General features: G+C 52.9%; 3 protein-coding genes across 4 annotated transcripts in view; all 3 read right to left on the reverse strand.

The window, feature by feature from the left end:
• Positions 1-920: 920 nt before the first annotated feature.
• LOC122383730 (venom allergen 5-like) lies at positions 921-2,871 on the reverse strand. Its single transcript, XM_043370454.1, has one exon. It carries the CDS (start codon positions 2,388-2,390, stop codon positions 1,503-1,505), a length of 888 nt encoding a protein of 295 aa, XP_043226389.1. The 5' UTR covers positions 2,391-2,871; the 3' UTR covers positions 921-1,502.
• A 10,583-nt stretch (positions 2,872-13,454) lies between these two features.
• On the reverse strand, positions 13,455-13,979 carry LOC122383763 (CRISP/Allergen/PR-1-like). Its single transcript, XM_043370513.1, has one exon. The coding sequence runs from the start codon at positions 13,977-13,979 to the stop codon at positions 13,455-13,457; it is 525 nt and encodes a 174-aa protein (XP_043226448.1).
• Positions 13,980-20,638: 6,659 nt separating this feature from the next.
• Positions 20,639-27,717, reverse strand: part of LOC122383752 — a 37,023-nt gene continuing 29,944 nt past the window's right edge. Inside the window, exons 7-12 of one of the 2 annotated variants that reach the window (XM_043370496.1) lie at positions 26,553-26,723; positions 25,409-25,586; positions 24,476-24,635; positions 23,771-23,957; positions 23,145-23,296; positions 20,639-21,808 (exon numbers count right to left, since the gene is read on the reverse strand). In XM_043370496.1, the coding sequence (XP_043226431.1) occupies positions 21,035-21,808; positions 23,145-23,296; positions 23,771-23,957; positions 24,476-24,635; positions 25,409-25,586; positions 26,553-26,723 (1,622 nt within the window). In that variant the 3' untranslated portion in view covers positions 20,639-21,034. Of the gene's footprint in view, positions 21,809-23,144; positions 23,297-23,770; positions 23,961-24,475; positions 24,636-25,408; positions 25,587-26,552; positions 26,724-27,717 lie in introns of both variants that reach the window. The other variant, XM_043370495.1, reaches the window with a different exon arrangement.

The following is a 27,717-nucleotide window of genomic DNA, read 5'->3' on the forward strand; positions in this document are numbered from 1 at the left end:
GCACAGATTAACATAAGACATTTTACACCATCTTACGGTAAGATGGTGTAACTGGCGTTGTGAAGTAACTTGGTCACTCGTGCGGTGGTGGGTCGGGGTCGCCGATGGTCGGCTAAACTTTTGCCCTCCCCAAACGGATCGGCTGGATCCGCCCCTGCTACACACCACCATTGAAGTCTGGTGAATTTGTGTTTAGTCGATCAACTTTTATTTTGATTTCTTTAAAACACTCATTTCATTGAAAAGATCCATAATGTATTGTGCAAGCTTTTGTGTGCAGCACTATAGAGTTAAAAACTCGCAATCACTTGTGGTACACTCATATGCCACCAGTGTTCATTTACCGCGGATTTGCTTTGTCTGCATCAAATTGTCCACATAAAAAATCGTGCTGAACTTCTGGCATTGAGTTTGGGGTAAGACGGGCATTTATGAATCCAATGGGTCTGTAATGGTGAAAATATTTTTGTTGCTGTAGGAAAAAAGAAGCATTTCTAATAAGAATATGTTCGATTCCGATACTCACAGACATGTTAGCAATATTCCTTCGGCACAGTTTATTCTCGAATAATGAATGTGAAAAACGGTCCTACATGGCTTCTGATCTAGGGCCTATATACGAGCATACGCCTTCTGCACGAATCTCGTATACTGCCATTTCCGAAGCACTTGAGACCAACGAGCGACTGTATCAATGCGGCATAATATCGGGTATTTGTTGCGAGCTGTGCTGGTCGGTAAAGTTAAGGTGCCCGTCTTACCCCACTTTCCCCTATGACTAGGAAAACCGATAGGTCCGGCTTTGGTTTTTTCTTGGTAGGTACGTACTTTAAACCTCCTACCATCCAGCAAACTGCTTGCGCGAACAGTCATTTCTTGCGTTCTGCCGAATGCCTACGCGCGTTCACTGAAAGGTAGACTGTCCCGCCTGACAGGCATGTATTGCGGCACAGTCTATCCAACGCTCCGCAGGATCCCGCTGTTAGAAAGAAACTGCCAAACGAACAGAATAAACCTTTGCAGCTGCTTTGTGCTGGGCATTGGACAACTGGGCACTGGGCAGGCACACATCGGATAATGGTGGATATTGGAACGAGCACAGGAATGGCGTGGCAACGGTAAACGGCGCAATAACTAGCTACACATTATCATATGTTCTCCACTATGTAGGGCAGTCATAAGACATCTGACCCATCCATCACGTCTACTTTACTCTGTCAAGCAGAAACGGCATCTCGACGGCACCTTTTTAGTTCCAGCACATATTTCTCCTCCCATTTTCACTTAATCGGCTCGAGTGCATGAAAGCATAATAAACAGTTTGCCAGAATAATATCGACCAATGAGCGACTAGTGCAGACCATTGCGTATTTCTCAAACATAGGGTTACTACTTACTATAATATAGGACTGTTCCAACCTCCAGCAACACTTTTCGGCCGCCTTTCATTGAGCGTCAGCTATTTGTAAATACGGTAGTGTATGTATATCCACCGGCCACCATTAGTCTGGCTTACGGCCGCTGACGAGCAGAGTCACACATACGGCCACAATCACGCAGCGCAGTCCCACTGACGGAGTGCCGGTGGGCGCGGCTGACCCGGAGACCCATACGATGTCCTCGTCCGGCAGGTCGGGCACCTCTCCGCTGTCCGAGCTGCACAGGTTCGCGTAGCGCGCGTCCCCGCCGCAGGTGGTACCGTTGGGACACTTGGAGCACGGCGCACCAGCCAGGTACAGGTCGTGCTCCTCAATGTTCCCACCGGGCCCGTAGTTACAGACCAACAGGTGCTTGTGCATCTTGCCGTCCTGAAATCCAGAATATCCGCAGCCGAGCTTGTAGGAGCGGGCCCAGATCCACTGGGTGAAGTGGCTGGTCTCCATCGAGTAGTGGAAGGCGGAGCTGCCCTGGGTGTCGTACGAGGCCACCTCGTTCTCGTACCACATCGAGGCCAGCTGTGTGACGTTGGACGGCAGCTGCTTGGTGTTGCCGTTGAAGGCCAGACTCTGTCCGACGGGCATCCCGGGCATGTCTCTGCACTGGTCGTGCTCGATGGTGCACTGCAGCGCCCAGCGCTGCGCCGCGCGAGCCAGCTCCCTGTCCCACGTCAGAGCGCCCATGTTGGCCGCCTGCGGCAGCGCCCCGCCGAGGGTCCGCGACTCCTTTCCGGCGGCGACGTGGTCTCTCCGCTTGTTGTGAAGGTGCAGGAGGCTTTCCACCTCCTCAGCTTTGATACCGGAGCCCGACATCGAGAGGCATTTTTCTCCGGGAGTTTCTTCGGGGTATTTGCATAGTGTGTGCGTAGATCCACACTTCCCTTCGGTGCAATAGTCTGTTGTGACCACAAAAGACAGCTGCGTGGCACATATGACAAACAGCCGAACAAACATCACTTTTCGGGTTGGTTTTCTGTCCGGGTTATTCGATCGCCTCGAATAACCCGCTCAAACAAAACGTTCTGCTGATGAAACTATAGGTCGGTTAAAATGTTCCGTCCAGATATAGCAATGATCTATGGAAGCGAAGCGTCGAAGCGACTAATTGATATAAAACGACCACATTACAGCTTGTCAAAGCAGCACTACGCTATTTAGATCCACAGCCAGCTAATATTTCAGCTTTCAACTCAAACCCAACTTCAGCACGCCAAGCACTCGGCGATCCTAAACTTGGGCTAAATACAAGTGCTGGCTGCAAGATTACTTTGCTGGCTGGGCTGGCCTGGGACAAGCTAAGGGTCGTGACGGGCAAGACCACGGGACGAGCAAGATAGCTACTACTCGTGACGGGCAGAGACTAAAAAATGGCGCAGCTAAGTTGAAGTTTTCTGGCCTTTGATTTTCCGAATGCAAAAGAAAAAGAAATCCGTCAGAACCCGTTGAGAAGTAATCCAGTAATCCTGCCGCCGAGTACCTATCCTCGTGATTTTATTGTCAAGATTCTTTGTTCAGGGGAATAAAAATAGAAAACTTCGAAAGCTTTCAAGGTTACCGTGGCGGGTCACCGAAGTCATGCGCGCTAGGACAGAGCCGGCTGACTCGGAAGTCGGAGCTGCATTGCACCAGCGAGTCAATCAAAATGCCTTTATTGGTTTCACATAAAGCGAGTTTGAACGCCTCAATAAGGTGACAAATACCGACATTGTCCTCATGAAGGCAACACCGCTAGGTGGCGGGGCGGTGCGGCGGTGCGGCGGTGGCCATAGGCCATAGTTGATTTATAGGAACATGTGCCCGCTGGGCCCTGGGGGTGGGTAAGGGGGAGGGGGTGGAGGTGGCGGTGAAGGTGGCGGTCAACACCAACACCACCCGCTCTCTCTACGCGGACGATACCGCCCTCCTGGCTACTGGACGTTCGCTGCAGGCGTGCGCCGACCAGCTGCAACCGGATCTGGACCAAGTCGCCCGCTGGCTGGACAAGTGGAAGGTCGAGGCCAGCCCAAGCAAGTGCGTCTTCACCACCTTCTCGCTACACGCCAAGGAGGTCAACGGAAAGGCCGTCCCGACACTGACCTTCAAAGGCGACCAGCTCGCGCACGAGAAGAACCCGACCTTCCTGGGGCTGACCCTGGACAGCCAGCTCACTTTCACCAACCACATCGAGGAAGTGAAGAAGAGGATGGCACAGCGCCGACGCTGTCTGACAGCTCTGGCGGGCAGGTCATACGGCAGTGACCAAGCCACGCTGCGTGCGGCCTACATCGCGTACATCCGCAGCGTGGCCGACTACGGAGCTGCCCTCAACTCCACTCACGCTGCACCCTCCGTGCGGGCCCGGCTCGAGGCAGAGCAGCACAAGTGCGCCAGAGTGATTACTGGCTGCATCCGCCTCACAAACTCGGAGACCCTCATCACCGAGGCCGGCCTGCCACCACTCGCAGTGAGAGGCAGGGAAATAGCAGCAATGGAGCAGGAGCGACTCGCCAGACTGCCGCCAGGAGACCCCGCCAGAGCCCTCACCGAGCGACACGTCCGCCCACGCCTCAAGCACAGGGCTCATGAGGCCTGGCAGCGAGCGCGCACTGAGGCCAGAAGACGCGGCGAACCGCCGCCGGACCCCCCGAGCGAGGACACGGCGCTGCCCTTCAAACCGTGCTTCCGGCGGGTCAGTCAGTGGATGGCCAAGGAGGCGGGTCTAGCGGACCTCCCACGGGAACCGCTGGCCCTGGTCCCGGAACAGCCGCCGTGGACCAACCCAGCAGCCGCGGTCACCTTCCGTCTCTCCCTCCCGCGCGCCACCAGAAGAGACGATCCACCCGCCGTGAGGAAAGCTGCCGCCCTCGAGGCCATAGCCATGGTCAACCCGGACTGCACCATCTGGTCCGACGGCTCCGCCAAGTCCGGCACCAGGGACGGAGGCGGCGGTGCGCTGATCCAGCTGCACCGGGAGAACCGCGAAGTGGAGACATTGGTGCCGGCGGGCTCGGCCTGCAGCAGTATGCGGGCCGAACTCGCAGCGATGTTGGCGGCGTTCACCTGTCTGCTGGCACAACCGGGGGAGACCAGGAGCCGCATCAAGACATGTCTGCTGTGCACCGACTCCCTCTCCGGCCTTCAGCTACTCCAACGCGGACCGGAGGCCCAGCAGCTGGTCCTCGCCGAGCGCGTCTGGGCCGCGATGGACTCACTGGGGGAACAGAACACGGCCATCATCCTCCAGTGGGTCCCAGGCCATGCCGACATCGCCGGCAACGAGGCGGCAGACAGGCTGGCTAACCGTGCGGCGGCCGAGTGCGCCCAGTCGGAGACGCCCATCGATCTGGCCAGCGCCCGAACCGCCATACGGCAGCGCGCCAGGGAAATGCAGGCCACGCGTGCACACCGGCACCCGCACCCCCAGCCCACGCCTGGACTCCAAGACCTCCCGCGCTGGGGGCAAGTGACCGTGTCGCAGTTGCGGACCGGCTACTGCCCCCTGGCACGAGCGACGCTCCACCGCCTGGAGCTCACCCCGGACCCTCTCTGCCGGGAGTGCGGTGCCGAGGATACCGTTCGCCACCTTCTCACCGAGTGCCCAGCATTCGCCTCCACGAGACGCCGACTCTGGGGGGGACCCCTGCCATCCCTTGACGAGGTCCTCTCCGGGCCGGCCGGCAAGATAGTGGACTACATTCGGCGGGTGGGGCGGTCCGAGCCGCCGCTCGACCAGCCCCCGTCCGACGCGCCTGCGGGCGCGTCCACGTGACGTGCGGCGAAGAAGAAGAAGAAGGTGGCGGTGAGCCTCCTCACTTCTGACTTCAGTATTTCTACACTTTAGTGTCGTAACCCGCACCCCGCTGGGCTTTTCCATCATACGCGTCCCTCTGTGCTGGGGGGGGGGGGGGAGGCAGATCCTGCCGGCCTAGCAACTTCCGAACCAACGGTCCTCGAAAGGCGTGAAAAATGACACTCGAAAGCACTCAAGAAGACGGACTTCTGTAGCAGATTATGTTTTGCCAATTAATAGGTCACAGGTCAGGGCAAGGTAAGGGCAAGGGTAAAAATCGTAAGATTCTACAGTATCGGAGTTGGAGCGCTGCTGGCGATTAATGAACTGATAATATGTAGCCGTTTTCACGACGGCCATCTGGTACACATCTGGTGCAGATTTGGTCAAATCAGGTTCAGTGTGTCTCTTAGCAGCTATCAGCTAGGGTTGCAACTCGCACTAACTGCTTATATGCCTGCTTTGTCATATTATCAGAGAGCATCATCGATTAACCCGCGAGTTGCTGGGGGGGCGTTAGACGCCCCCACTTTTTTCGCGGGGCCATAGCATAAAAATGGCGCGCCGCAGGCGCGCCAAATTTTGGGTACCTGTAGGGAATTGATTGAAGTTTATTTTGACAGTTTCAAAAAATTCTGTCGGAAATTTTTGAGATATCGAGGTTTTAGTGACGTCATGATTTGAGTTTTCGACCAAAAACGGCATATGTTCAAAAAATCATATAAAATCACAGGATAGACATACAGACATGCCGTAAACGCCATTAGAATGCCAATACCATGAACAATCAAATGGCTATCTTCGATTATTGATTATCGTTCCGCATTTTCCAAAATCTTGAACTGAATCTTGACAATTTCTCGTGACTACTTCGCGACCATGATACATGAATTTCTTAAATTGAACTTTTTGAGCCAAACACGTACACATATGATAAAATGAATGTCACCATCGTGTTCTACGGCCCAAATTACCCATAAAACATGTGTCATAGGCTGCAAATATCAGTTTTGATTTTCGGGGATATGTGCCTACCCGGTTGACCTGACCTTGACCCTGACCTATGCTTGACTGCCCCTACATGGAACTGACACTCTTGTAGGCCTTATATGATGGATTGTGCACCGTTTTGACAGAGTTTCTGACGAGAGGCGCCCATTGCGAAGTCCTGAAGTCCATGCTACTGAAAGCCCGATTTCAGGTGTTTGACCTGACCTTGACCCGACCTGTGACCTCAAAATTCAACTTAAAAGTACTCATCTGAAGCGTCTCGTCGCGTTCTTTCGTTTGCCGCCTCGTGCGTTTCGCTGCGCCTATTGGTTCTCGAGTTATCGGCTGGGGGCGTTTAACGCCCCCCCCCCCGCAGCAAACGGTGGGTGGCGAAATACCCCAGCAACTGCCGGGTTAAAACACTGAAATAAATTCATAAAATGAAGATATTTGCTGTAAAAGAAATTAGGTGCAGATTTGGTCAAATCAGGCGCATTCGCCGGATAGCCCGTCGTGAAAACGGCTATTGATTACCCAAAACGCGTTCTTAGACTACCAACACAAGATGCATTGCATGCAAAGTCATGCAAAGGTCAAGGTCAAGGTCAGGTCACCAAAGACAAGCTGTGGAATAGGATATGTGCGGCAGGGGTGTAGGATCGCATAATAGGTTGGGGGGGCTGAACCCCGGACGCCGGTGGGGCGGTGACGAAAGGTGCTGAGCGGGGGGGGGGGGAGGGAGCGTGGACCATGGTGGTGAAAAGCGGGTCTATGACTTGAGGGATATGACTTAATCTCCCCCCCTGGATCCAGGCTCAGGCTTATAAAATAAGGCGTAGGTATTTATATCCCGGCTCAACGTTTTGCAACCACATTTATGCAATTGCAGTGTATGTTCCCGCTCTTTTCAAATGCAAAGTTATAGGTACCCCTGCACTTTCCTAAAATCTAGGTACTCATTTTTCACCAATCACCACTTCATTTCGGAAGGGTTAAGTTTTTGAGTAAAGATTGTAGACTGTTTAATGGCTCCCTTTTGGCTGTTTCAGGGACCTCCTCGACTGCTTCTAGGGCCACGATAGCGGTATCGACAAAGTAGGCGGATCGTGATCGGTAAAACAGGACAGTCACAGAACAATTTCTGCTGTAGTATTTCGCAAAACCCCCGCATTCTGCATATCATTGGAAACAAAATTTTGTTTTTAAAGTTGCAGGTCGTGTAGCCACACGAATACTCCCAAAATGCACGAACAATTGCAGGCACATACCTAGAATTTGGCCGGGGGGCGGAGGATCCCGGGGAGCCTCCTCTCTACAGGGCGCCTCCTCTCTACAGGGCGCCTCCTCTCTACAGAGGGCAAGGGAGGATCTAGGCGAACGTTTTGTTTGTGGGGGGGGGGGGGGGGTTACAGGTCGGCCGACATGCCGGGTCTGATGGATGAATTCCGACGACCGGGGGAGAGGGAGCGAGTATGTCGAGATCAAAAGGCATTTCGTCTTCGTCGTTTCTAAGATGAAGCTTTATCGTTATAAGTCACTCGGCTCAGTAGTTTTAGTTAAATCCACCTATACAAGTGCGTCGCCACGGATTTCTTACTTGGGGGGGGGGGCGTATCGACCGACTTAAAAACCCCGAGAAGTTGATATTGTTACCGCACTTTTAGCCTAATGCATTAGTAGCATTCAGTAGCGATCTCTCTATTGACCTGTTAACGAACCGGCCCCAGTAAACATGCCGACGTCGGCCCGACGTCGGCCGACGTCGGGGTGACGTCGGCAACTCGGCATCGGCATGCCGACGTCGGTCCAACCTCGGCACGATATCGGCTGGATGTCGGATATGCCCGCATGTACCGACGTCCAGCCGACGTCCAGCCGACGTCGGGCCGACGTCGGACCGAGATCAATTGCTGAGGTCCAGCCGACGTCGGGGCGACGTCGGACCGACATCGGCCGCTGTTTTGACCGTTACAGTAATATAAAATGCATGTTTCATGTTTCATAAAGAGCTTTTGTATTCAAAATATCCTCAGGAAACTCAAATCTTCCTCCACGCCGCAACCCCCTGATCCGGACTGGACGGGAAACTTTATCCCATTTGGGATTGCCCGTAAGCCGAGCTCGCCCGTAGCCGGGTGCGATGAGTGCTTGGGGGCTTCTCGGCCTATCCTTTGGTCAGGCTCAGCCCCGGCAACTCACCAGGGCCGGGCCCAGTTCATATAGAAAGGCCAGTCGGCAAGTGTCACTTTGCCAAAGTGCCACTTATCAAAGGGACACTTTGGGAAACGTTGGTGCAGGTGCGTAAGAGTGGCTATATGAATCCATTGTGGGGTCGCCCTTTCCAATAAGTGTCACGTAACAGCAATGGGACCAGGGACTCTATATGAACTGGACCCAGGGTGCTCGCCAAGAAGACAAATGTCTCCATCCTATCATCCTTCCGGCTCTGAAATGATCTTGTCAGACCGACAGGGCATAGCCCAACAAAACAAACTAAATTCGCTATCTGGCTACGTGGTGTAGAGGTTAGCGCACTAACCTCGCGTTCAAATGACACGGTGTTCGAGTCCCATCGCCGGCTGATGCTTTTGGCGTGTTGTCCCAGTACTCGTAAACATGCCGACGTCGGCGACTGGGGGGCTCGAATCCCGCCGCCGGTTGATATTTTTGGCGCGTTGTCCCAATAAACATGCCGACGTCGGCCCCGTCGGTCCAACGACAAACGATCTCGTCAACCTCGGCAAACGACCTCGGCCCGACGTCGGCTCGACGTCGGCTGGACTTCGGCTGGACGCCGGAACATGCGGGCATATCCGACGTCCAGCCGATGTCGGGCCGAGGTTGAACCGACGTCGGGCCGACGTCGGCATGTTTACTGGGGCGGCGCGAAGCGCTGCGAAAGCCGAAAATTTGCAAAAAAATGTTTGTCAAAACACAGCTCCAAACCACAAATTTTACGACCCTTTTAGCATGCTAGTACAAGCCGGAGTTCCTTAACAGTATTGGTATACACTTAGGGAATTTTGATTCAATTTGACAGGGTTGGTGTTATTACAGTCACGACCTTTTTTAATGATTGGTGTATGAATTGGAAGCGCGGAGCGCCGAGAAAATTTGCAAAAGCATTTGTCAAAACACTGCTCAAAATCACAAATTTTACAACTCTTTTAGTATGGTAGCACAAGCCGGAGTTCCTTCACACTCCACAGTACACATATGAATTCCGATTCAATTTGACAAGGTTGGTTGGTGTAATTACAGTCACGATCTCGTATTGACCTGTACGTACACAAATTTACAAAAAAAAAAAAACACACAGAGGGGCCTCCTCTCTAGAGAGGACCACCTCTCTACTGTGGACCTCCTCTTTTCACAGGGCCTCTCAACTACAGAAGACCTCCTCTCTACAGAGGACTTCCTTTCTACGGAGGATCTATCTCTTTCAGAGGGCACCCTTTCTTCAGAGGACCCCCTCTCTAGTCTCTACAGGGGACCTCCTCTCTACAGAGGACCTCATCTCTGCAAAGGGCCTCCGGCCTCCTCTCTACTGAGAAAGTCCTCTCTACAGACGGCATCCTCTCTTCAGAGGGCCTCCTCTCTTCAGAGGGCCTTCTGCTTTCAGGCGGTCTCCTTTCTACAGAGGGCCTCCTCTCTACACAGGGTCTTCTCTCTACAGATGGTCTCTTCTCTACAGAGGGCCTCCTTTCTACAGAGGGCCTCCTCTCTTAAGGGGCCTCCTCTCTATAGAGGGGCCTCCTCTTACAGAGGGCCTCCTCTCTACTGAGGAGTCAGAGGGGCCCTAGCGGTCAGACACAGACACTAGCAGTTATTCACAGGAGGCCCCAAGAAGTAAGAAGGACCCTAGCTGTCAGGCTGGTCAAAGGCCCTGAATATTCTGACGTGATTTTTGGGATTCCCTTGAATTTCTTTCGCCTTCGACGTGATTTTGGCCCCGTGGCCTTCGGCCCACGGGGGCCTCCTGAAAACCCCGAGGGGGGGGGGGGGGGCACCCCGTCCATCTTGGGTACGTCTCTGAACAATTGTCCCCATCGTTCGTCCTACCGTCCGAGTTCCACCCACGGCCTTGCACCCACCCCTAAACAAACGAAACGAAGCTGTTAAGTGTCGCGCCTTTGTTTTGTTGTTTTTTTTTCTGCTTTCTGCGCCGCTTTAGCGTGCGTTCGGCATCCGGAAAATATCGTTTGGATATTATCGGCCGGAAAATTATTGGTGGGTACCTATCTTCAACATGTCTCGTTTTTGCGATACCAAACGTAATCCCCGATAATTATCGCTGATCCCGGATAATTTTCCCTGATTATCCGGATGCCGAACGCACGCATAGTAACATCCAAGGTTTTGTGCTGTATCGTCAGCTGATTATGCCTGCGATGGCGTCAAATTCCGTAAAAAGGATTTGGCCTTCTTCTGAAGGCGAGACATAAGATATTTCTTAGAAAAAAAGATAAAAAACAGTTAAAAGTTAACCTTCGCCCCAGTGGGGGGGGGGGGCATATGTTACCACCCTGTCGCGTTTTTTGCGTGTGAATAAAAAACCGCGGCGCGTAGCGCCGCGCCGCTTCAGGTAGCTTTTGGTACATCAATTTTGGACAATGTGTGAAATTTTTGACCCCAGGTCATGTCAGGTCAGGTCACCAGGTCAAGTTAACTGACCAAGCCTAAAAAAAAGTTTGCAATCATGTCCAGCCTGCAGTGTTTGTCAGAAAGGTTTTAAACTTGGTGGATTGCATGCTGTTATGGGCGCCTACAATTTGTATATCTCGGATTTTTTATATCCGTGACCTAAGTTCAGGTCAGTGGCGTGACCTTTCCATTACAAGTCAATGGAGAAAAATGAAAATGCCTCTAGATCCGTGTGTACGCATCGGAACAGTCCAAATATTTCAGAATCACAATGATTTAGTCCACTCGTAATGACCAAGGTGTCATTTTTGCTGATAGCCTCTAGACAGGTCATCCGAGGTCACTTGAGGCTACAAACAGTTTTTTGCCAATAACTCGCGATTGGAAAGAGGTAGAACGCAGGGGATGGTCTCATTGTGTTTGTCTTGTTGAGACGCATCGACTGATATGCAACATGACCTTTTCCGGTCAGGTCATGACCTTGACCCGAGGTCAAATTTTCAAGTTGACCTTTCAAGGTCAAATTATAGTTCATTCGACGCGTCTCGGCGAGGGGAACACGATTCTGGCAATAGAAATGTCGTGGCTTTTTGTAGTCGAAAGTTATTGTCGAAAAACACTTTTCGTAAAAACAGCTATTTTGGAATTTTTGCCCTCTGGAGGCTAAACCGTTGACCTGAGGTTAATATTGTTAATGACCTTTTCAAAAGAAGAGTTTAAAAGCTATCGTTTGTTGTTCCATGCGTTTTTCTAGCTACCATAGTTCCTGAGATAGCGGCATGTTTTCTGAAAAATATAATGACAATTTGCAAATTTTGACCTTTGATGACCTCTGGTGACCCCAATATTGCTCTAAGGTGAAAAATGACCGAAATACTTTCAAACGTACGCATTGAGAGCTATCGACTGCTTTTTACCGCGTCTTTCTAGCCTTCTTAGTTTTTGAGTTAGAGATGGGTGGTAACATATGCCCCCCCCTCACTAGGGCGAAGTTGGCTGAGACCGCCACTGGGGCGCGGGTTAATGAATGTGCAAATTTCTTTCACCAAATCCATTTAAGATAATGCCAGTTTTTTTTTATTCATTATGACGTTATCATTTTAAAGATTTGACATAATCATAAACATAATCAACTGACGATATTTCACCGGCCTTGATTTCTTCTCTAGGTATTTTACTCAAATTTTACTAGTCTTGTAACAAAAACGGATGACAGCGTTCGGGAGGTGAGATTTCACTCAATATACCCTGGGTGAGATAACAGGTCTTGTAAAATACCGCAACCGAAGTTACTTGGTGACGCCTGCTGTACTGGCCATAGTACTGGCGTCCTAACATGTTGACCAATTGATTATTTCAGGCTTGCTAAAACCACAGTTGATTTTTAAGTGTAACTTCCTGGTTTTGTTTTGCTAGTATGTTCTTTCTAATGACTCGATAGTCATTTTATAAATTAAATTTACTCCCTCCGTTGCAATGCACATTTTCAAAGCCCCAGTTAGTTTTAAGGCCAAAATTGGGTAGTTAGTCGTAAAGCAGAGAGGCGCTTTACCCAGACTCCAGAGATTCTTTCTAATCGGACCAAACCAAACCAAACCTAACCAAACCTGACCATAACTCACCTACAACCTACAACCAAAGACCTGCAACCTACAACCTAAAATCTACCACCTAAAACCAAAAGCCTACACCCTACAGCCTAACCTACAGCGCATCTCCTTGGTTGCAAAAAGAAGTATGACGCCTGCCTTACTACTACCCAAAATTGTAACTTTGCCAAGTTGAGCTTTCTTTAATTTGTCCATATCTTATAATGTTGGGGGGGCTGCCTGGCAAGTTGGGGGGGGGGGGGGCTGACCAGCAGGTTGGGGGGGCTGAAGCCCCCCAACTGTATAGGATCCTACGCCCCTGATGTGCGGTACACGTTGTGTGGGATATTTTAATCATCGAGCCCAATGGCCATACTCAATTAGTGATATGGATCATATTTGGATAAAATTCAGGTCAAGGTCAGGTCAAGTGAGGCCAAATTTGAAAACAATAAAGACCCAAAAGTTGTGTATCTGATGCAATGTTTCAGGTTGAATCGAAGATTCGAATGGTGCTTTTTTGTTCCCGCACGAGGTCTAAAACGTCCAAAGATGTCATTTTTCGAACATTGGGTTTGTTATAACGTGATTAAAATTTGAATAACCTCTGCATTTTTGACTCGATCTTTCTGAAAATTAGAAGGTAGGTGGAAAGACTGTACCTACCTTCCTGCTTTTCTAACATAGGTATATTATTTCTTTATTACTTCATATTTTGGATTTTACAACGATAAAAGACATGTAGAACAACCAATGGGGATCGTTGTATGTACGGCATGTATTATTGATTAGCCAGTCACTTATATTCACAGATCATTCAACATATTTGCAGGAGCAGCGGCGATCGGCAGCACTCGGAAACATGTTCAACACGCACACCTGTCCGTTGTGGATGGAAATGCGTCACCTTGCACATGGCTCACATCACATCCTCCCCACGCCATCACCAGAGGGCGCGCAGTGGTCGAGGCTAACGCATGGTACTTACACAGCCGTCCGTCGGGGAGCAGGCACTAGCTGTCTGTGTCACGGCAGCAGTTGGGCAGACGCACAGACGACCAGAGCGCCGCACAGACCGGCCAGCAGGGCACTGCGCCCCGGCACCGAGCCTGAGTTCAGCTTTTCGTACTGACCCTCTCCGAAGGCAGAGTGACCGCCTCCTCCCGGCACTTCGTCGCCCTCTGCCTTGCAGAGGTTCGGGTAGCGGCTGTCGCCGCCGCACGTCGTTCCGCGCGGACAGGCGGAACACGGTGATCCCTGCTGGTAGATGGGCCAGCGCATCACGTTGCCGGCCGGACCGTAGTTACAGACTAGAAAGTTGTTGTTCATCATCCCACTCTTGAAGCCGGCGTAGCCGCAGCCGATCTTGTACGAGGTGGCCCAGATCCACTGGGTGAAGTGGCCGGTTTGCATGGAGAACTGGTAACTGGCTACGCCGCCGGCGTCGAACATGCCGACCTCCTTTTCGTACCACATCACGGCGAGGCTGGTCATGTTCGGCGGTCCCGAGACGGAGCTGCCAGCGATGGCCACGTTCTGGCCCACCTGCATGTTAGGAAGATCTCGGCACCCATCGTGACCAAAGTGGCACTGAAGAGCCCAGCGCTGCGCGATTCGAGCTATTTCCTCGTCCCAGGTCAGCACACCCATATTTGCCGCCTCAGGCATCGCACCACCGAGCGTGCGTGTTTCCTTTCCGGCAGCCAGATAGTCCCTGTACCGATTATGAACATGAAGTAGATCTTCAATCTGTTTTGAGTCGACTCCTTGACCCGTGAGAGAGACGCATTCACTCCCAGGACTGTCGCTGGAGTATGTGCACATCGTGTGCTGGCCTTCAATGCACCTTACTTCGCTGCAATAATCTATTGTTGTGACAAAGGGGATCCATGCTATGAATAGCCAAACAAGTACTCTGCTGACTGCTCTGCTCCGGATCAATAACATTCCCGGATGCATAAAAGTGTTATGGACTTAAATTGAACAATAAGAAGTATACATGCAAAAGTCGTGCACATTGCTGGTCTTGCAGGTGAAATTGGTGAAATTCTTGAACATTTTCGCGTTTTCTTTTCTCCTCTTTGCATAAGCCAAGTGCCTGCATGGAATATCTCGTGGGAGTGTTATTTAGATACCTCCACTATGCGTAGGTGTAGAGACAATTTTCCTTGCTGTAGGCGAGCAATGGTGTCTTTGAGCATCATCATAAGTAAAAAAGTACCTATATATAAATAACCTTATGCTCATTCTTTGCACTTTTTGTTGAAATTGAATAATTAAACAAAATCATTGATATATTTCGGCTTGCGCCATCTTCAGAATGTACAGCAACAATTGTCAACACAAACAAACAAAATTCGGTTCCATCAATCAATCAATAAATCGTGCAGCGTTTCAATCAGCTCCTTGATGAGAGAATAATTTCATATATACATGGCTCTCGAAATAACGATGCACCGTCCATGATATCTACAATAATAGATATCATGCAGATATCATGTATGTAGATATCATGTGGATATCATAGATATCATGTATGTACCTTGGTAGATCTCATGGACGGTGCGTCGTTAGGCGGCACGGGCGGACATCGATAGCAGCGCCTCTATCGGTCACTCGGAAAAGCTGGGCTGTAGGCGACGAAATACCGGCTGAGTTGTCACACGTTGAATAGGTTTATAGCCATCCGTCTTGTGAAAAAGTTGAACTTTTGCCTTTAATATTTCTACAGGCAATTTTAGAAGTGTCTTCACATGGATTACAAAACCGTTTAGATTATTGTATTCACTTCAAGCCTTTCCTTTTGTTCTTGATGATGCGGGAACTATTTATAATTAGTGTTTCTAGCTTAGTAAAAGAACATACTGTGCAAACGATGAAAAAAGCATAAATGGAAGATTTTAAATGCAATTTTCTCTAACAATTAATGGTAAATTCTCTACATATCAAAGGAAAGGTGCATGCTGGCTGATAATTTAAAGTTCTTGGGGCCAGTTGTTTTCTTCTTTTCTTACGTCGCCCCAATAGCCACGAATACACTTGTGATAACGCCTATCGTATATATGAAATGAAACTTACAGCCTACAGGACTTACTACCCGGCAGGCGGTGGGCCTCCCGGCCACCTTCCGCGCGTGGGGGGGGGGCATTTTTTGCCCCCACCGTATCTCCGAAACTACTGGACGGATCCGCAAAATTCAAAAGGCTTTCGAAAGTCCTGTCAAATTTGTCGAGGGAAACTCGTGCACAAATGGACGAGCGCATAGATTAGCCCGACTCGTGCATCAATGTGCTTTATACACTCCGGGCCATTTACAAAATTATATTTTGGTGCACGGCTACCTTCGAATTAACGCACAGTTAATCTCCAGTGAACGCACCGTAAAGTATGTATTAATTTGGGATTTAATGATACCTATTTTGTTCATATTGCGGACAGTCAGTTTGGGGGAATTTCTAGCGCTTTCCGGGCTGCCGGCCTACAGTGCACCGCTTGGAAGGTTAAGATAGGATACCAGTCGCTGCGCCATCTAACGGCGCACAAGCTCGTTTTTCCCCAAGACTGCTCAGTTGGGAGCGAAACGGCTGAGGGGACGCCCCTCGGCGGGAGCGTATGACAAGAAAAACCGATAGGTACCTAGGTCCGGCTTTGGTTGATTCTTGGTAGGCACTTAGTTTTAACCTCCTACCATCAAACAAACTGCATATCAGTATGCAACGGAAGGCGACGGATGCGTAAGACCAGTCATTTATTGCGTTCTGTCGAATATGCGCGATCTCTGGAAGGTAGACTGTCCCGCCTGACAGGCATGCATTGCGGTACGGTCTATCTGACGCTCCGCAGGATTCCGCGTCTATGCCGAACGAATGCCTATAGGTATGTACTCATACAAGGACAATAAACCGATGGAGATGCTTTTTAAGTGCTGGGCACGGGCTGGATAACACAGGAGTGGCGTGGCGATGGCAAACGGCGCAGTCACTATAGTCACTCTACAGTCTACACATTATCCTATGCACTATGCAGGGCAGTTCCTTTTCAGTTCCAGCACATATTTCTGATCCATTTTAACTTTATCGTCCCGGGTGCAAGAAAGCAGTGATAATACCTATGCATGCATGCTTAACCCTCGCATGTGTAGGGGGGGGTCGGATGGACCCCCCCCCATGGTTTTTCGCGAATAACTCGCGTAAAAAGCGGCCGATCGCGACGAAACTTTCAGTACCCTCGCATTGATCAATTTTACACCTACCCTGAAAATTTCATGACCCTGACCCCAATGACCTTTGACCTGTGACCTCTTTTCCGAGACCATGTTTGGCCGGAATCGCGATTCCGCGTATGTCGGCTCGCATTAGCCGCACGTTTGCAAGCTTTTCGTGGTTTCAAACGTTCAAACATGTGATTTGATGTTGCTCCCATGCATTAGGGTGGGTGTCAAGGTCACCTGAAGGTCAGGTCAGGTCATTGACCTTTGGTGACCTCGGTTCACTTTTTCGAGTTTTACATGTTTCTAGGCTAGTTTTTCGAGCTGAATTCGAATTTAGCAACCATTTGAACATTTACGAAGTAGTTTTGGTGACTTCGTAACATGTTACGAAGCTGTCAGAGGCGGTTGACACGTAATACTAATACCCGTCACGACGCCTACTGGTTGACCTGACCTGACCTGACCCGACCTGGTCTAAATGCTTAAAGACATCATCTGTGATCAAAACTAACACGATATTCGTGATCAGCACCCCGGAAAACCCCTTAGCAGCCACACTTTACGACTTTCTAACAGGTCCCGATTTTCCCGACCTTGGGTCATTGACCTGACCTGGAAGGTCAACCAATGACCTAGGACCTTAAAATTGGGTATCATCGGCTTCCTCTCGTCACGGGCAACACGCTCGTTTTTTCCGCGAAGCTCTAGCTCGATCAGGGGCCAAACGGCAAGGGGGGGGTCCAACCGACCCCCCCCCCCCTACACATTAGAAGCTGGAAAACGCCGCACACATGCGAGGGTTAACTTAACCCTCGCCGACACAGGGGGGGAGGGGGCGGGGGCAGGGTTGTGCTTGACTCATGAGTCGAGTCAGAAATTTGACTCAACTCTGACTCAAATGAGTCAGATTTGAGTCGAGTCAGATAAAATGTTGAGCTGTTAAGTTGAGTAAGAGTTGAGTCGGACAAAATATTAAGGCGTTGAGTTGAGTCAGAGTTGAGTCAGTAAAATAACTTTTGACATTGAGTTGAGCCAAACATTTAGGAATTAGGAACATGAGTCAGCTGATTCAACTTGGTCTAAGGTTGACCTCAGGTCACGTGAACTCGAGGTCATCATGTATATCATTCGATGCGCCTTGACGAGCTGAACACAATGAGACCATCCGCGCGGCTGTATCTTGTTCCTGTAAGGAGTTATTGGCAGAAAAAAAAAACTTTGGTGACCTTTGATGAAGTCGCATGGCCTTACAGCTGCCCAACAGCAAAAAAGGCCTCAATGTAGTGAAGTTGAAGTTTGATCGTAGTCATGTATGGTATATGGGGCCATTCTGACGCGTTTAAGTGGAAAAACAGGGAGTTGATTTTTCCCCCATTGACTTACCTATGGGGAGGTCGAGAAATTGACCTGACCTTAGGTCATCGATATCAAAATTCCGAGATATACAAATAGTAGTTACCAATGACCTAATAGCATCCTCCGACTTTCAAAGAATTCCGTCATCTACTGTAGCTCTGACACGCCCAGTAAACATGCCGACGTTGGCCCGACGTCGGCCGACGTCGGGGTGACGTCGGCAACTCGGCATCGGCATGCCGACGTCGGCCCGACGTCGGTCCAACCTCGGCACGACGTCGGCTGGATGTCGGATATGCCCGCATGTTCCGACGTCCAGCCGAGGTCCAGCCGACGTCGGGCCGACGTCGGACCGAGATCAATCGCTGAGGTCCAGCCGACGTCGGGCCGACGTCGGGGCGACGTCGGACCGACATCGGCCGCTGTTATGACCGTTAAAATAATATAAAATACGTGTTTCATGTTTCATAAAGAGCTTCTGTATTCAAAATATCCTCAGGAAACTCAAACCTTCCTCCACGCCGCAACCCCCTGATCCGGACTGGACGGGAAACTTTATCCCATTTGGGATTGCCCGTAACCCGAGCTCGCCCGTAGCCGGGTGCGGTGAGTGCTTGGGGGCTTCTCGGCCTATCCTTTGGTCAGGCTCAGCCCCGGCAACTCAACAGGGCCGGTCCCAGTTCATATAGAAAGGCCAGTCGGCAAGTGTCACTTTACCAAAGTGCCACTTATCAAAGGGACACTTTGGGAAACGTTGGTGCAGGTGTGTAAGAGTGGCTATATGAATCCATTGTGGGGTCGCCCTTTCCAATAAGTGTCACGTAACAGCAATGGGACCAGGGACTCTATATGAACTGGACCCAGGGTGCTCGCCAAGAAGACCAATGTCTCCATCCTATCATCCTTCCGGCTCTGAAATGGTCTTGTCAGACCAAAACGGCATAACCCAACAAAACAAACCATGTCCGTTAGCTGGCTGCGTGGTGTAGTGGTTAGCGCCCTAACCTCCCGGTCGAATGGCACGGGTTCGAATCCCATCGCCGGCTGATGTTTTTGGCGTGTTGTCCCAGTAAACATGCCGACGTCGGCGACTGGGGGCTCGAATCCCGCCGCCGGTTGATATTTTTGGCGCGTTGTCCCAATAAACATGCCGACGTCGGCCCCGTCGGTCCAACGACAAACGATCTCGTCAACCTCGGCAAACGATCTCGGCCCGACGTCGGCTCGACGTCGGCTGGACTTTGGCTGGACGTCGGAACATGCGGGCATATCCAACGTCCAGCCGATGTCGGGCCGAGGTTGAACCGACGTTGGGTCGACGTCGGGCCGAGCCTCGGCCCGACGTCGGGCCGACGTCGGCATGTTTACTGGGCGGTGACAAAGTTGCCAAAAAGTTTCTTGAGGTTGGGTCATTCAAAGTGACCTGGTGACCTGACCTTAAAAGTTAAGAGGTTCAAACTTGCACACCATGTGTAAAATTGATGATGGAATAGTCGTACCAAATTTCGCGGCGTTTCCGCTATTCGCAAAAAAAAACTCAGGGGGCGGATATCCGCCCCCCGTCGGTGCGCGTGTTAAAACACAGGAGAAGGCCAGGCTCTGTCCGACGGGCATCCCGGGCATGTCTCTGCACTGGTCGTGCTCGATGATGCACTGCAGCGCCCAGCGCTGTGCCGCACGAGCCAGCTCCTGGTCCCACGTCAGAGCGCCCATGTTGGCCGCCTGCGGCAGCGCCCCGCCGAGGGTCCGCGACTCCTTTCCGGCGGCGACGTGGTCTCTCCACTTGTTGTGAAGGTGCAGGAGGCTTTCCACCTCCTCAGCTTTGATACCGGAACCCGACATCGAGAGGCATTTTTCTCCGGGAGTTTCTTCGGGGTATTTGCATAGTGTGTGCGTAGATCCATACTTCCCTTCGGTGCAGTAGTCTGTTGTGACCACAAAAAACAACAGCGTGGCACATATGACAAACAGCCCAACAAACATTACTGCTTCCTACTAGTTGTCTGACCGGGTTATCCGATCACCTCGAACAACCCGCTCCAAGAAAACGTTCTGATGAAACTATAGGTCGGTCAAAATATTCCGTCCTGATATAGCAGTTATCTATGGAAGCGAAGCGACGAAGCGACTAATTGATATAGAACGTCAACGACCACATTACAGCTTGCAAAACAGCACTACGTTATTTAGATCCACAGCCAGCTATTACTTCAGCATTCAACTCAAACCCAACTTCAGCACGCAAAGCACTCGGCAATCCTAAACTTGGGCTAAGTACAAGTGCTGGCTGCAAGATTACTTTACTTATAGCTGGCTGGGCCAAAGGGTTGGACCAGCCTGGGACAAGCTAAGGGCCGTGACGGGCCGAGACTAAAAAATGGCGCAGCTAAATTGACGTTTTCTGCAGGTTTTCTGGCCTTTGATTTCACAAAAGGAAAAAATCCGTCAGACCCCGTCGAGAAGTAATCTCGCCGTCGAGTACCTATACTCGTGATTTTATTGTCAGCATTCTTTGTTCAGGGGGATAAAAATAGAACATTTCGAAAGCTTTTCAGGTTTAAGTGTCGGGCCACCGAAGCCATGCCCGCTAGGACAGAGCCCATCGCTGTTGCATCGCACCAGCAATCAATATCAAAATAAAACAGTCAATCAAAATGCCTTTATTGGTTTTACATAAAGCGAGTTTGAACGGCTCAATAAGGTGACAAATACCGACATTGTCTTCATGAAGGCAATTACACCGGTGAATGATTACAAATGAACATTGAACACCAGCTAAGTGAGACTGAGATCAAATACTATGTGCAAATAATTATAATGCCGTGATCACTACCTTCGTTGACAGGACTTCATCAATGATCTCATCACTTCTTGCAATGCATGCTCCTAGTCTTCCTGTGCAGCTAGTTACGCCTGGCGGAACCGAGTCTCACAGGAGGACAATAAATAACGCGTCAGTCATGATTATCCATCCGCCTATATCACGCCTGTATCACACACACGCCTCGGTCCCCGAGTATCCGCTGCGCTGCCGTCGGGGTCACTCCAGCCGACCCCCGTCGAGCGGCCACGTCTGCAGGCGGCCGTCGAGCAGCGCCGCCACCAGGCCCGGCCGGCGCGGCAGGAACGCCACGTCTGTGACGCCGGCGGCGGCGGCGCGCAGGCGGGCCAGCGGGCCGCGGCCAGAGCGCACGTCCCACAGCCACAGGTGGGCGGCGTCCGAGCCCAGCGCCACCAGCCGGCCGCACGGGCTGAACTGGAAGCCGGCCGGCAGGGCGCGCAGCTCGGCGGCCGGCAGCCGGGCCGCCAGCCGGCCGCAGCGCGCGTCCCACAGACGCACGCCGTCGCCGACGGCCGCCGAGCCGATCAGGTCGTAGAGCGGCAACGCGGCCGGCAGGTGCGGCGAGCCCTCGCAGAGGCGCGCCAAGTGCGCCGGCCGCCGGTGTGCGTCCGCCAGCGTCAGCGCCACGCGGCCCGTCTGCATGTCGATGAGGCGCAGCGCGCGATCCGAGCAGCAGGCCACGGCCAGCGCGGAGCGCAGCTGACAGCCGCTGGTGACGTGCAGCACCTCTCGACAGGGCAGCCGGCACTGCAGCACCGACCGCAGCGGGCCCGCCCCCCGGCCGCGGCCTGCGGCGGCGCCCTCCGGCGGCAGGCGACTCAGCTCCACTGTGTCGCCGCGACTGGCCAGCAGAAACCCGTCCGTGAAGAAGAACTGGGCGGCCGTGTACGGTTGGGAGCCGGCGGGCCGGCTGCCGCACGGCTCTCCCTCTGGGAACGACCACAGCTGCACCCCGGCCGCCGAGGAGGCCGCCTGGCGCAGACACGACGCCTGATGTCAGTGGTCCGTATGTCAATGTTTTATGGCAGTAACGCGGACAGGCGTGGACAATGGACATAGGGACCGGGTGGACACGATCCATGTACTTAAAGGTAGTGTGCCACCTTTGAAAGATTTCCAATTTTATTTTTCCTAGGATAAGAAGCTTCTGTTTTTACCTAATATCGCAAAAAAAAATCAAAAATGGGCCTGGAATAGTGCCTTTTTCGCCTAAAAGTTTTTCGGTTTTTAGATATGTATAACAACTGTAGTGGGCTCACCTGCAAACAGGCGTCGGGCAACAATCGCGAATGCGGCGCACTTGTGACAATAAGCAAAGGTCATTATAGTGTTACGACCATACGACGTACGGGAATGAGTTATCAGCTGTCTAATCGTAGACAACACAATGTCGAGCCTTAAACTGTAAGCCCGTATTGTATTGTTTCTTTTATTTGGCTGTCGAACATTATTTATGGTTTGAAATATGATTTTATGTAAAATAATTGATATGAAAAAGGCGTCTTATAAGTTATGACCCCATTTCACCACACGCAAGTGGCAGAAATGACAATGATCAGCTGACGCATTTTTCTTGGCCGAAGTCAGAGCGCGCGGCCCGACGCACCACGCGTATTTGGAAATTCCGACCTCGACGAGCATCAGAAGCCACCTAACAGGCGTGTTCGAAACCGCAGGAGATGATGATGAACGGGTTTATCGAAACTTGATTGGATGAGCATATCGGTAATAGCGATTTCAGTGTGTGCATTTATTGTTCATAGTGGTGTGAAATGTGGTTGGGGTACGACCGACAACCCGTCGGGGCGAATTTCGCACTGGGGTACTCAAAATTTGAAGAATTTAAGACGTTTCCATGAGTTTTGAAGGTATGGATAAGTTCTAAAAATCCGGTTCTCCTTATCTGGGCCATTAACTCCATACGGTCCAAGAAAGCTGGCACACTACCTTTAAAGCAGTCTTGCAAACTTAAGAAACTTCCATACAAAAAAGCTTAACTTACAGAAGGAAAGTGGTAACGCAAAATCGGCATTAAAATACAGTCATCTCTAAATGATTAAACGATCACATCGGTAACGCAAAAACCAACTGACTCCGATGACTTAAACAAAAACTGTACAAGCTACAACACAAGATCATGACTCAAAATCAAGAAGTCATGATCAAGACCAGTCGAGACAACTTTGCTTGAAAGTTTGAAACCCATGTCGGGACCCCACCCCTGTGAAAACGCCTCACAAAAGCACGCTCCACCGAGCTACACACACGGAACTGTTGGTACAGTCGACGTTTGTCGTGCCCCGCTCACCAGTCGGCGGCCGCTCAGGCTCCACGCCACGGAGGTGATGGCGCCCTGCGTGCCCAGCAGAAACTGTCCCTGAGTCACATCCAGCTGCTGGAGACGGGCCACCTCCAGCGAGCCGCCCTGCTGGCTGGCGCAGGCGACCTGGCGACCACTGCCTGCCAGACGGAGAGCGACAGAGATGAGACGGGCGAGCTTAATGAGTGTCGAGCAGATGGGGTGACCAGTGGCACCACAATAGGGGCTCAGCAGAGGACATCCAAATCGAGTCGCCAGATTATAGTTGAAAAAAACGGAGGTATATCACCACAATATGATAAAAAAACGTTTTATTCCGCGCCCGGCATGCCATTTCCATCCTGACACATGATAGGATGATCGGGAGAAGTCCCGATCCGAGTAAGAGATAACATGTGACAACGGGGTTAAATACGAAATACTTCTAAACATTAAACAATGAACAAATGTCAATCTTCTACAATCAACTATCACTAAAAAAAACTCATAATGGCACGACCACTAAAGATAGAATGCCTTGTGTAAACAATAGTTACCGTTACCAAGAAAAATTGACGTCAGCTTACAACTGTTTATCTCATCCGAGCACCACTCCGGACAACAAACGAACTGACCTGACAGCGCTATCCTGAGCAGCGTATCTCCCGAGCGGAGGATCCGCACCGGACGGCTGCCGACCGGCGGCGGGCTCACGTGACACTCGTATTTAGGAGCCGGTCGGTCCAGGTGCCGGTCACGTGTCTTAGCGGGCCTCTGCGCAGCGGTTGGCAGGCTGGACAGAGACGACTTCGAGGCAGCGGTCTGCTGATGAGCCATGTAGATAGACGACGCATATTTAACTCATCGCCCCATTCAGCATTTCAACACTGAAGACAAGTGAAATCAGTATGATATTCGATATTCCTTAGATTCAAAATGTATATCAGATCAAACAGTGGGAAGCGACAACTCAGAAAGTACTACATCAAACTGTATAAATCAGATCAACTAGTAGGAAGCGAAGGTCCAACAAGTACTATGGCAAACTGACAAGCCCACAGCGACAAGGGATAAACAGGATCGGGCAACTGAGCCAACACCGTCTGACGTCTCATCGATGATACTTTACAGCTAATGTCTGGGCTGGGCTGTCTGGGGAGCTAGGTGGCGCTGGTGCGGCGGTGTCATGGGCACTCTGTCCGGCCGAGGCTCGCTCCCGCGGTGTCAGGGGCACTCTGTCCGGCCGAGGCTCGCTCCCGCGGTGTCAGGGGCACTCTGTCCGGCCAAAGCTCGCTCTCGCGGTGTCAGGGGCACTCTGTCCAGCCGAGGCTCACCCCCACCTTGGCGGTCCGTGAGCGGGTGGCGTTCGTCTTGGGCTGGAACATGGCCCGGCGCGGCGCTGCGCCATACCCCGACGAGCGCACCCGACTGGGGGCGGGCTGAGCGGGCGCGGCGCGCGGCAGCCGGGCACGCAGCACGGACCGCGCCGGTAGCGGATCACTGTGAGAGGAGACCGCCACAGGGGGATGTTAGAGGGACCGGGCAGACAGCGGAGACCATCCGCCACAGCGGACTGTCACGGGGGGGGGGGGGCTCCCTAACAGCCTAGACCTCCACAGGGGGCTGTCAGAGGGACTGGGTAAACAGCGGGTACCGTCCGCCTCAGGAGGCTGTCACAGGGACCGGGCAGATAGCGGAGACCATCCGCCACAGCGGACTGTCACGGGGGGGGGGGGGGGCTCCCTAACAGCCTAGACCTCCACAGGGGGCTGTCAGAGGGACTGGGTAAACAGCGGGTACCGTCCGCCTCAGGAGGCTGTCACAGGGACCGGGCAGATAGCGGAGACCATCCGCCACAGCGGACTGTCACGGGGGGGGGGGGGGGCTCCCTAACAGCCTAGACCTCCACAGGGGGCTGTCAGAGGGACTGGGTAAACAGCGGGTACCGTCCGCCTCAGGAGGCTGTCACAGGGACCGGGCAGATAGCGGAGACCATCCGCCACAGCGGACTGTCACAAGGGAGGGGGGGGGGGGGGCTCCCTGGCAGCCGAAACCGCTACAGGGTAATGTCACACGGACTGGGCTATAGTACGCATTCTACTGTGCATTCGTCTACTAATCTCCAGTTCTACTGGGTGATGGCCACGAACCAAACTGCCGGAACCGCAGGTGGTAACACAACTGACGTCTTCATCCCAGGAAGCAAGAATAGAGCATTGAATTTACTTATTTCATCAGGGCACCAACAGCCCGCCCGGGAGCAGGGCACCCACCGGCACACGATGGAGAGCGTCCGGAGTCGGTCGGCGGGGTCTCCTGACTCGTCAGTGCCCGACCGGACGGTCAGGCAGAAGGCCGAGACGCGGCCCTCGAGGGCACTGCGGCAGCAGACGACTGCAGCGCCGCCTGGTGTCACGGCGGCCGAACTACCGCCCCACGGCTCACCGTCGCCTGATGGGGCCGGGCCAGAAAGGGCGTGAGCAGATGACAGGTATTGCCAGTGACCACAGACCATTCGTGACATAAAATCGTACATGATATAATAAAACCAGCAACGTTTAAGCATATCCCACATGTCGACACCATCCCACGGCGAATATTCACAGCTCTGACAGCTGACACCACCTACAACCACGAGTCGTATGCCCGCCAGCTCTCTCTCCCAATGATGTCATCTGCACGTCCGGCAGAGCCCGCCGAGCTCCGCCGCTGCCGACGGTGACTGACCCGTCCCAGTGACTGACCCGTCCCAGTGACTGACCCGTCCCGGCGACTGACTGACCCGTCCCGTTGACCGACATGTCCCAGTGACTGACTGACCCGTCCCGGTAATTCACTGACTCGTCCCGTTGACTGACCCGTCCCGTTGACTGACATGTCCCGTTGACTGACCCGTCCCGTTGACTGACATGTCTCGTTGACCGACATGTTCCAGTGACTGACTGACCCGTCCCCGTGATTTACTGACCCGTCCCGTTGACCGACATGTCCCGAAGACTGACCCGCCCCAGTGACTGACCCGCCCCAGTGACTGACCCGTCCCGTTGACTGACCCGTCCCGTTGACTGACATGAGCCAGTGACTGACCCGTCCCAGTGACTGAGCCGTCCCGTTGACCGACCCGTCCCGTTGACCGACCCGTCCCGTTGACCGACCCGTCCCGGTGATTTACTGACCCGTCCCGTTGACTGACATGTCCCAGTGACTGACTGACCCGTCCCGGTGATTTACTGACCCGTCCCATTGACTGACATGTCCCAGTGACCGACCCGTCCCAGTGACTGACTGACCCGTCCCGGTCACTGACTTGTCCCGTTGACTGATATGTCCCGTTGACCGACCCGTCCCGTTGACCGACATGTCCCAGTGACTGACTGACCCGTCCCTGTGATTCACTGACTCGTCCCGTTGACTGACCCATCCCGTTGACCGCGTACAGCGGCAGCCAGGTACGGGTGTTGAACACGCGCAGACCGTCCGTGGTGACAACCACCAGCAGCCGGTCGGGGCCGAAGAGAGCCTCGCTCGGCCGCCGCCAGAAGCGCACCGCCAGCACAGCACACTCGGGCTGCGGGCTGCCGCGGCCGCCTGCCGACAGGACAGCTGTGTCAGGGGTGAGTGGCTGCCGACAGCCAGAGGACAGCTGTGCCAGGGTTGGACGCCTTCAAAGTGGGCGGGGTAGGGTGTGGGGTTACCCGTGGGGGAGGGTGGGGTGTGGAACACCCGTGGGGGAGGGTAGGGTGTGTGGTTGCCCGTGGGGGAGGGTAGGGTGTGTGGTTGCCCGTGGGGGAGGGTAGGGTGTGTGGTTGCCCGTGGGGGAGGGTAGGGTGTGTGGTTGCCCGTGGGGGAGGGTAGGGTGTGTGGTTGTCCGTGGAGGAGGGTAGGGTGTGTGGTTGCCCGTGGGGGAGGGTAGGGTGTGTGGTTGCCCGTGGGGGAGGGTAGGGTGTGTGGTTGCCAGTGGGGGAGGGTAGGGTGTGTGGTTGCCCGTGGGGGAGGGTAGGGTGTGTGGTTGCCCGTGGGGGAGGGTAGGGTGTGTGGTTGTCCGTGGGGGAGGGTAGGGTGTGTGGTTGCCCGTGGGGGAGGGTAGGGTGTGTGGTTGCCCGTGGGGGAGGGTAGGGTGTGTGGTTGCCCGTGGGGGAGGGTAGGGTGTGTGGTGCCAGTGGGGGAGGGTAGGGTGTGTGGTTGCCCGTGGGGGAGGGTAGGGTGTGTGGTTGCCCGTGGGGGAGGGTAGGGTGTGTGGTTGCCAGTGGGGAAGGGTAGGGTGTGTGGTTGCCCGTGGGGGAGGGTAGGGTGTGGTGCCAGTGGGGGAGGGTAGGGTGTGTGGTTGCCCGTGGGGGAGGGTAGGGTGTGTGGTTGCCAGTGGGGAAGGGTAGGGTGTGTGGTTGCCCGTGGGGAGGGTAGGATGTGTGGTTGCCCGTGGGGGAGGGTAGGGTGTGTGGTTGCCAGTGGGGGAGGGTAGTGTGTGTGGTTGCCCGTGGGGGAGGGTAGGGTGTGTGGTTGCCCGTGGGGGAGGGTAGGGTGTGTGGTTGCCCGTGGGGGAGGGTAGGGTGTGTGGTTGCCCGTGGGGGAGGGTAGGGTGTGT

Source organism: Amphibalanus amphitrite, unplaced genomic scaffold (genome assembly GCF_019059575.1).
Source record: "Amphibalanus amphitrite isolate SeventyFive unplaced genomic scaffold, NRLGWU_Aamphi_draft 000172F_arrow, whole genome shotgun sequence".
NCBI lineage: Eukaryota > Metazoa > Arthropoda > Thecostraca > Balanomorpha > Balanidae > Amphibalanus > Amphibalanus amphitrite.